The sequence below is a fragment of the Acipenser ruthenus genome, unplaced genomic scaffold, assembly GCF_902713425.1.
Source record: "Acipenser ruthenus unplaced genomic scaffold, fAciRut3.2 maternal haplotype, whole genome shotgun sequence".
NCBI lineage: Eukaryota > Metazoa > Chordata > Actinopteri > Acipenseriformes > Acipenseridae > Acipenser > Acipenser ruthenus.
This window is the reverse complement of record NW_026708265.1, coordinates 50,001-59,844: the sequence shown is the minus strand read 5'-3', so window position 1 is coordinate 59,844 and position 9,844 is coordinate 50,001. Positions and strand designations below refer to the sequence as shown.

Genomic DNA, 9,844 nt, shown 5'->3' with positions numbered 1-9,844 from the left:
ATCCACGCAGCTGCAAGGCTTTAAGTTGCAATGTTTTCTGATTAAAGCAACTCCAGATTTAAAGCTGTGATTCCTCCTTTCTGCTTCTAACTGCGTTGTACTTGTCCACTCGTACTTCTCCCACGGTGTCGTTTCCCCACGCTGTCGCTGGGAAGTCAGCCTGTCTTGTTTGTTTATGTTTACTTTGTGCTGCGTGCTGCGCTCCTCCCCCGTGTCCCAGAACACCGCGGGATTTGAATCAGCTGCTCCGAGTTTCAGCTTGTTATCAGAAAAATACACGCAGCTGCAAGGCTTTAAGCTGCAATGTTTTCTGATTAAAGCAACTCCAGATTTAAAGCTGTGATTCCTCCTTTCTGCTTCTAACTGCGTTGTACTTGTCCACTCGTACTTCTCCCACGATGTCGCTTCCACACGCTGTTGTTTGTGTTTGTGCTGCGTGCTCCGCTCCTCCCCCGTGTCCCCCGTGTCCGCCCCCCTTTTGTTTCCGGGCAGTGTTGCTTCAGGGCAGGTGATCGGTTCCTTTGAGTCACAGTTCAAACCAGGCTTTGTTCTCACCTGGGTATTTGCGCAGGGCGAGCACGAAAAGAAAAAAAGAGAGAAGCGCGTTTAAAACGTTAAGGATGTTAACGCTCTGCGGCAACTTTAACAAAAAAATAACGTTTCAGGTCGCAGGCTGGTGAACTCGCTGCGCGTCCGTGTCGTGTGGTTGGGCTGAATGCAACCAGGAAATACACAGTTAAATAAAGGTTTGAGCGACTTCCCTGTCACTTTTATCAAGTCTGTGATTAATTACAGTAGCCGAGTTTTTGCCACCTCACCCAGGAATTGTGTACAGTTTTCTATTGGAGTACAGTAACAGGTCATTTCTCACGGACTGTACAGCTACGCGGCTGCACGACAAGGGGAACAGAATTATCTTTTATCTACGTAAGTACAATTTTTAACTGTTATATACTATATCATTTCATATTTAAAAGACAGTATGTATACGTGTACATATATAATTATATATACATGTGTATCACAGGATACAGGTGAGGTGGTTTTCTTGTGTATGACTGAATATTAAAAGCGCTGCTGGTGGAAATGAACGAGTTTGATTTGAGAGCAGGCGCAGTGGGAGACGGAAGGGGGCTCTAGTTTAGTGCTCGTCTCATTTCTTTCCCTTTTATTTAAGTGGTAGCACTGGGAGTGGCACCCTGCAGGGTGGCCGTTTCTTATCAGGCTCAGCTGCATTATAATGACGAGGGTAACTATGGCAGCTCTGCTTTGTTTTCTTCCTCGTTGTCCCGTGTCTCTCAGATTGGTTTTGTTGTTCATGCGATTTCAATCTGTTTTTCAACTCTCATGATGCAGATCTGCACTTGTTTTCACCCCAGGGGTCGTGTCAGCTGTGCAGACATCGTGTTTAACATAGTGGAGTGCAGGCATTGTGTTTAATATAGTGGAGTGCAGGCATCGTGTTTAATATAGTGGAGTGCAGGCATCGTGTTTAATATAGTGGAGTGCAGGCATCGTGTTTAATATAGTGGAGTGCAGGCATCGTGTTTAATATAGTGGAGTGCAGGCATCGTGTTTAATATAGTGGAGTGCAGACATCGTGTTTAATATAGTGGAGTGCAGACATCGTGTTTAATATAGTGGAGTGCAGGCATCGTGTTTAATATAGTGGAGTGCAGACATCGTGTTTAATATAGTGGAGTGCAGGCATCGTGTTTAATATAGTGGAGTGCAGGCATCGTGTTTAATATAGTGGAGTGTAGGCATCGTGTTTAATATAGTGGAGTGTAGGCATCGTGTTTAATATAGTGGAGTGCAGGCATCGTGTTTAATATAGTGGAGTGCAGGCATCGTGTTTAATATAGTGGAGTGCAGGCATCGTGTTTAATATAGTGGAGTGCAGGCATCGTGTTTAATATAGTGGAGTGCAGACATCGTGTTTAATATAGTGGAGTGCAGGCATCGTGTTTAATATAGTGGAGTGCAGGCATCGTGTTTAATATAGTGGAGTGCAGACATCGAGTTTTCTATCATTTCTAACTACACATTTGGCCCTATATTGCGGTGGAAATGCACGCTGCTTCTGTACCGGTATTTTCGAAGCTGCAATCACTTTAGTAAAATGTCATTTTAACGGCACTGATGTTCCTAAAGGGAGAGCAGTACTAACGTGTGAGTGTGTGTGGACAGGGTGGCGTTGCTAAAAGTAATAGTTCTTAGAAAAGTCAGTCTGCTCTCACGACACAGAAGTGCCTCTACAAACACTGCCTTTTATCCCATACAAAGAAGCCGTGATGATACAACAATGCCAAATATTCAGGTGGGAGAACAGCAATGTGCCGGCTACAGCACTTCAGCAAAACACTGACTTAGTTACTGTGGGTTGAGTTTTTGCACATTCTTGAAAAAAATAAAATGTCTAAGTGGGTCTCTACATCCCACTGGTCTTATTTTTTCCCACGTGTATCGAATCCCATCTTTAAGTAATACGACCCTTCAGTGTTATGAGATGAATAGAAAAAGATTTGTGTTTGTTTATAGTGTTTATGAGGACTATGTATTGACTCCTATATAGGGTAGAGTTCCTATTGTAAACAATGATGAAAGTAACTGAGGCACGCACATGCACACAGAGACACACACACGCACACGCACAGACACGCAGAGACACACAGGCACACGCACACAGAGACACACACAAGCACAGACACACACACGCACAGACACACATGCACAGACACACAGTCACACTCACACAGAGACACACACACGCACAGACACACACGCACACAGAGACACACACGCACACACAGGCACATGCACGCACACACACACAGACAGGCACACAGAGGCACATGAATGCACACGCACACAGGGGCTGTTTCAGTGCAGTGGTCCTGCTGTCTGTGTGAATGACAGACCTGTTTGTTTCAGTGCAGTGGTCCTGCTGTCTGTGTGAATGACAGACCTGTTTGTTTCAGTGCAGTGGTCCTGCTGTCTGTGTGAATCACAGACCTGTTTGTTTCAGTGCAGTGGTCCTGCTGTCTGTGTGAATGACAGACCTGTTTGTTTCAGTGCAGAGGTCCTGCTGTCTGTGTGAATGACAAACCTGTTTGTTTATACAAGGTGTTTGTCTCTTTAATAGCCAGTCTTTCTGCTCAGTCATCACAAGCCTGCCTGAAACTAAAACACTGAAACTTCTTCCTTTCAGGGTCCACTGAATAGATAAGCTGCCTTAAAATCGGAGCTCTCCTCCTTCCCTCCCTGCCCTCATACACCCACCACCACAAAATCACAAGACAAAAAGACATCTGCATCAAGGAGCAAGAAAAACAAATGTATGAAATGAAATGGGGGTGTTTTTAATAGTCAGTTAGAATGTGATAGTCAGCACGACTGCATTGCAAAGTAAACACTGTGAACAGTACAAGGAACAGACACGACACATCGAGATGGGCGCGCTGTGGAGTTTAATAGCTCTGGGTGATGTTGCAATGGGTTCTACAGACACTGTGGAGTGTTTAATAGCTCTGGGTGATGTTGCAATGGGTTCTACAGACACTGTGGAGTGTTTAATAGCTCTGGGTGATGGTGCAATGGGTTCTACAGACACTGTGGAGTGTTTAATAGCTGTGGGTGATGTTGCAATGGGTTCTACAGACACTGTGGAGTGTTTAATAGCTCTGGGTGATGTTGCAATGGGTTCTACAGACACTGTGGAGTGTTTAATAGCTCTGGGTGATGTTGCAATGGGTTCTACAGACACTGTGGAGTGTTTAATAGCTCTGGGTGATGTTGCAATGGGTTCTACAGACACTGTGGAGTGTTTAATAGCTCTGGGTGATGTTGCAATGGGTTCTACAGAGACTGTGGAGTGTTTAATAGCTCTGGGTGATGTTGCAATGGGTTCTACAGACACTGTGGAGTGTTTAATAGCTCTGGGTGATGTTGCAATGGGTTCTACAGACACTGTGGAGTGTTTAATAGCTCTGGGTGATGTTGCAATGGGTTCTACAGACACTGTGGAGTGTTTAATAGCTCTGGGTGATGTTGCAATGGGTTCTACAGACACTGTGGAGTGTTTAATAGCTCTGGGTGATGTTGCAATGGGTTCTACAGACACTGTGGAGTGTTTAATAGCTCTGGGTGATGTTGCAATGGGTTCTACAGACACTGTGGAGTGTTTAATAGCTCTGGGTGATGTTGCAATGGGTTCTACAGACACTGTGGAGTGTTAAATAGCTCTGGGTGATGTTGCAATGGGTTCTACAGATGGACAAGTGGAAGTAGTTTCTTCTAGTTTTTACTTGCTTGCTTCTAAACCCCTGAGGCTGTCCGCTAGACTCGAGGAGAAGGCTGAGCTCCGATAACATCTTTTTCTGTCTCTCTTCCTCTCAAATGATTTTATTGAAGCTGTTAAAGGATGTTAAGGGCTGTGTTGTGCAGTTCAGTCAGCATTCCTCCAGGATGTGAGTGTCCTGCTGCACTCTGCACTGCAGTTAAGGGCTGCATCTATTCTTGCAAATGCACACATTCCTTTACAATTGGGTTTGATTCATGTTTTACAAAGATTAAAAGTAAACTTGTAATTAATCATTTTCAGCGGTTCTGAAAGCAAGCTGTGATGTGTGCCTGACTGGTGTTGCTTCTGCCTATTCTGCAGTGCACAGGGGATGATGACCTGCTGTGACCAACAGAGGGCGCTCCTGTAACAGCAATGAGAGTGAACTCCTCGATGAGCCCCGGCCTGGGCAATGCAGCTGAGAACACCACCGCTCCGAGGGACAAGGTACAGTCTGTGCAAATTTACCACAGCAACTTTTATAAGGGAGGAGACATTGTCCGGGAATGTTCCACTTCCCCTTATTAAGGTACAAATGTCTATTCTTCACTTCAGTTAAGAGAGGAGTGTGTAACGGGGCAGTGCTGCTGGGGTGCTGTGCTATTGAGGGTTTCATAGTTTTGCACAAGATAAGATTTTTGACAAGCCCATAGCGGTAATCTCTTACATTTCATATTGTTTAGTTTGCCCCAGTTTTGCGTTGACATTGTTAAATGGTTGGATTAAAGAGTATAGTCTGTGCTTTATAGTAGATGTTCTTCAGTAACTCTGATATGAGAAATGGGTGCTAATCTTCAGAGTGGAGCTGTGCTGGGGGAGCAGTGCCAGTGTCTGTGGAGCTCATTGTGTTTCTGTCTCCCGCAGGTGATCCCCCCTGGCCCCCCCTCCCCTCCCCCTGCTGGGCTGGACCAGTTACCCCAACTGGGGACCGGGGGCTGGCCTCGTACAGTCAGGGGGCGCTGTTGCTCCCTGTCCTCTGCGGACCCCTGTGGGGCGGGGGGGGCCCCCCTCAGACGCCTGTCCCAGCTCAGAGTGAATGCGGGGCCCCTCGATGCTTTCCGCAGGCACAGCTGGGAGCCGGGCAAAGAGGAGCAGTACTGCCCACACTACGAGCACCACAGGTGAGGCCAGGAGCAGTCTGCTCGGTTAGGACCAGTTTATACAGGGCTTACCAACAGTCCAGAAACCTTCCAGTCAAGCTCAAAGAATGAAAGGCAAACCTAGACTAGCTCTGCAATGGTGTCTTATTATTACTGAACTGGAGGGAGAGGAGTACCAAAGGGGAAACTGTGACAACTCTGTGACGTTTAGTTTCATTTCAAAAAACCCCTCTCAGCATGTGATTCTAACCACACCTTCTGCATTCCTGTGAACTGCAAACTAGTTAAAAAAGACTCTGTCCCCGCTCCGTGTGAGACCCAGATATTCATGAGAAATCATTTGGCTGTTGGCGTTGTGTTTGTCATCTTTGCTCTGTTATCCCTGAGCCCGTCTGAGCCGGGGGTCTCTATTTAGAGATATTCAACTCTTCACAAGTTCTCTCTTTTTTTCCTGACTCAATCACATTGACCAGCCTCTCTGCAATGTGGGATCCACATTTCAGGTGAGTTGGAGTGCATTACCCCGGCCTTATCCCACCACCCTGTTGTGTATTGTGAAGCAGTGTGCTGCACTGTTTTAAAATCAAAGTTTCTCTCTCCTTCCCTCCCTCTCCCTCCCTCCCTCTTTCTCTCTCTCATCCCCCTCCCTCCTTCTCCATTTTGTAAACGTAGTAAAATGTATTGATGTCTACAATGGTAAATGTTTGTAAAGAATTGAACTGGCTTCCCTTTCATAATTTAAGACTCCGGTTGAGTAGCAGTTTGAGATATTGCGTGTTTTCCTGTGAGCCTCAATATTAAGTTATCTGTTTAAAAAGTGATCTGTCTAATCACTGAGAGCTGCAGTATTACTGTATTAATCTGGTGTTCTGTATTGTTGTTGTACAGCATTGGGATGTGTCTGTCTGTGTCTGTGCAGAGTGGAGGAGCTGTGGGGAAGCAGTATTATAGTGTATTGTACTGCACTGCACTGCACTGCACTGTGATGTCTCTGTGCAGAGTGGAGGAGCTGTGGGGAAGCAGTATTATAGTGTATTGCACTGCACTGCACTGCACTGTGATGTCTCTGTGCAGAGTGGAGGAGCTGTGGGGAAGCAGTATTATAGTGTATTGTATTGTACTGCACTGCACTGTGATGTCTCTGTGTCTCTGTGCAGAGTGGAGGAGCTGTGCGGAAGCAGTATTATAGTGTATTGTATTGTACTGCACTGTACTGTGATGTCTCTGGGTCTCTGTGCAGAGTGGAGGAGCTGTGCGGAAGCAGTATTATAGTGTATTGTATTGTACTGCACTGTACTGTGATGTCTCTGTGCAGAGTGGAGGAGCTGTGGGGAAGCAGTATTATAGTGTATTGTATTGTACTGCACTGTACTGTGATGTCTCTGTGCAGAGTGGAGGAGCTGTGCGGAAGCAGTATTATAGTGTATTGTATTGTACTGCACTGTGATGTCTCTGGGTCTCTGTGCAGAGTGGAGGAGCTGTGCGGAAGCAGTATTATAGTGTATTGTATTGTACTGCACTGTACTGCACTGCACTGTGATGTCTCTGGGTCTCTGTGCAGAGTGGAGGAGCTGTGGGGAAGCAGTATTATAGTGTATTGTATTGTACTGCACTGCACTGCACTGTGATGTCTCTGGGTCTCTGTGCAGAGTGGAGGAGCTGTGGGGAAGCAGTATTATAGTGTATTGTATTGTATTGTACTGCACTGCACTGTGATGTCTCTGTGTCTCTGTGCAGAGTGGAGGAGCTGTGCGGAAGCAGTATTATAGTGTATTGTATTGTACTGCACTGTACTGTGATGTCTCTGGGTCTCTGTGCAGAGTGGAGGAGCTGTGCGGAAGCAGTATTATAGTGTATTGTATTGTACTGCACTGTACTGTGATGTCTCTGTGCAGAGTGGAGGAGCTGTGCGGAAGCAGTATTATAGTGTATTGTATTGTACTGCACTGCACTGCACTGTGATGTCTCTGTGCAGAGTGGAGGAGCTGTGCGGAAGCAGTATTATAGTGTATTGTATTGTACTGCACTGTACTGTGATGTCTCTGTGCAGAGTGGAGGAGCTGTGCGGAAGCAGTATTATAGTGTATTGTATTGTACTGCACTGCACTGCACTGTGATGTCTCTGTGCAGAGTGGAGGAGCTGTGCGGAAGCAGTATTATAGTGTATTGTATTGTACTGCACTGTACTGCACTGCACTGTGATGTCTCTGGGTCTCTGTGCAGAGTGGAGGAGCTGTGGGGAAGCAGTATTATAGTGTATTGTATTGTACTGCACTGCACTGCACTGTGATGTCTCTGGGTCTCTGTGCAGAGTGGAGGAGCTGTGGGGAAGCAGTATTATAGTGTATTGTATTGTATTGTACTGCACTGCACTGTGATGTCTCTGTGTCTCTGTGCAGAGTGGAGGAGCTGTGCGGAAGCAGTATTATAGTGTATTGTATTGTACTGCACTGCACTGCACTGCACTGTGATGTCTCTGGGTCTCTGTGCAGAGTGGAGGAGCTGTGGGGAAGCAGTATTATAGTGTATTGCACTGCACTGCACTGCACTGTGATGTCTCTGTGTCTCTGTGCAGAGTGGAGGAGCTGTGGGGAAGCAGTATTATAGTGTATTGTATTGTACTGCACTGCACTGTGATGTCTCTGTGCAGAGTGGAGGAGCTGTGGGGAAGCAGTATTATAGTGTATTGTATTGTACTGCACTGTACTGCACTGCACTGTGATGTCTCTGGGTCTCTAGTGTGAGTCTGGAGAGGCTCGATCCTGATGGGATGGACAGAGTGATGGGTGGCCCAGTCCCCAGGGGAGCAGGTCGCGACCCCCGCAGGAATCCCATAATCCACAGCAGCGAGATGCTGGACTCTCTGACATCACTGACGGAGGAGAGTGAGGACTTCCTGTTCCTGCAGGTAACGCTGCTCAGAGTGGGGTTGTTGTAAACTGGGAAATTTAACTGAAGTGAAGAATAGCCAGTTGTACCTTAATAAGGGGAAGTGGATCATTCCAGGACAATGTCTCCTCCCTTATAAAAGTTGCTGTGGTAAATTTATACAGTCATTTTTCACGATATGTTTTCCCATTGCTTTTCCAATCGCTAACATCGCCCCCTGGTGCCTCCTGGTTTGTGTTGCAGGACCATGCTGATCGCCTGCAGGCTTACAGCTGCTCCGCCCCCTCCCTCTGTGTGACCATGTCTGACATGGAGCGGCCGGACCAGGACCCCGACGGTGAGAGAGAGGGCAGGGGCAGAGAAACACAGAAAGCGCTGGGCTGCCGTGTGGAAGGTGCTGGGGTTTGAGAAAATGAGCAAGCGTTCATTAAAGAAAGACATCATTTTAATCGGCTCCCATTCTGCTTCATTTGGCTGCGCTGCAGCGCTTTGAAGTTTTCTTTCAGCAGAGTTTAATCTTGTAAGTAGTAAGAATAGCACCGGATTCAGCCCGGTTGTTTGAGTCTGTAGATTAGTGCTAACAGAGAACAGGAAAGCATGTGGTGTATCGCTGGCTGCAGCTGCAGCTCCACCTTTCATGGTTAGAAGGTGGGGCTGTTTTTTAACTGCAGAGTAAATCTGAAAGAAAATTAAAGCACATCTGTGCTGTGCTGTGCGGTGCTGTGTGGTGCGGTGCAGTGCTGTGCGGTGCTGTGTGGTGCGGTGCAGTGCTGTGCTGTGCTGTGCAATGTGACAGACTGGGAGCAGTATGTACTGGTTGGTATTTTTATTGCAGCAGTAATGTTACTACCTGCTGGCTTGTGGATCAGGCTGTCACTGGAGCACGAGTGTATTTTCTGGGGCAGCTGCATCAGATTGGGTAGCATTCTGGTGAGATTCTGTCAAACTTGAACACAAGCCAGGTTATATCAGTGGGTTTGTATAGCGTAGTGGGTTTGTGTAGCGTAGTGGGTTTGTGTAGTGCAGTGGGTTTGTGTAGCACAGTGGGTTTGTGTAGTGCAGTGGGTTTGTATAGCACAGTGGGTTTGTATAGCACAGTGGGTTTGTGTAGCGTAGTGGGTTTGTATAGCGCAGTGGGTTTGTATAGCGCAGTGGGTTTGTATAGCACAGTGGGTTTGTGTAGCACAGTGGGTTTGTGTAGCGCAGTGGGTTTGTATAGCGCAGTGGGTTTGTATCCTCTGGTTTCACTGTCATTGTCGAGGGTGGAGTGTGAGGAGAGGAAGCACAGCAATGCACTTCCTTGGTTTGTTCTTGCTCTGTATAATACAGTTAACCACAGCCAGTTTACACAAGAGGGGGTTCTCTCAGCAGGACGGTGAGACGTTTGTTTTATTCTTAAAGATGTAGGCTCCATATGCTGTCGTTTACATATTTGCAAGGTTTTTTATCATAACAAAATATAGAATATGTAATTGTAGTGTAATACAGAACCATGGTCCTTGCAGTCTGTCTG

The 9,844-nt window shown here is 46.6% G+C and overlaps 1 protein-coding gene across 1 annotated transcript in view; it reads left to right on the top strand.

The window, feature by feature from the left end:
• Positions 1-274: 274 nt before the first annotated feature.
• LOC117430999 (uncharacterized) overlaps positions 275-9,844 on the top strand; it is an 18,263-nt gene continuing 8,693 nt past the window's right edge. The window contains exons 1-6 of the mRNA XM_059020515.1: positions 275-927; positions 4,664-4,789; positions 5,207-5,463; positions 5,916-5,945; positions 8,182-8,350; positions 8,575-8,668. Coding sequence (XP_058876498.1) covers positions 4,718-4,789; positions 5,207-5,463; positions 5,916-5,945; positions 8,182-8,350; positions 8,575-8,668 — 622 coding nt within the window. The 5' untranslated portion in view covers positions 275-927; positions 4,664-4,717. The remainder of the gene's footprint in view (positions 928-4,663; positions 4,790-5,206; positions 5,464-5,915; positions 5,946-8,181; positions 8,351-8,574; positions 8,669-9,844) is intronic.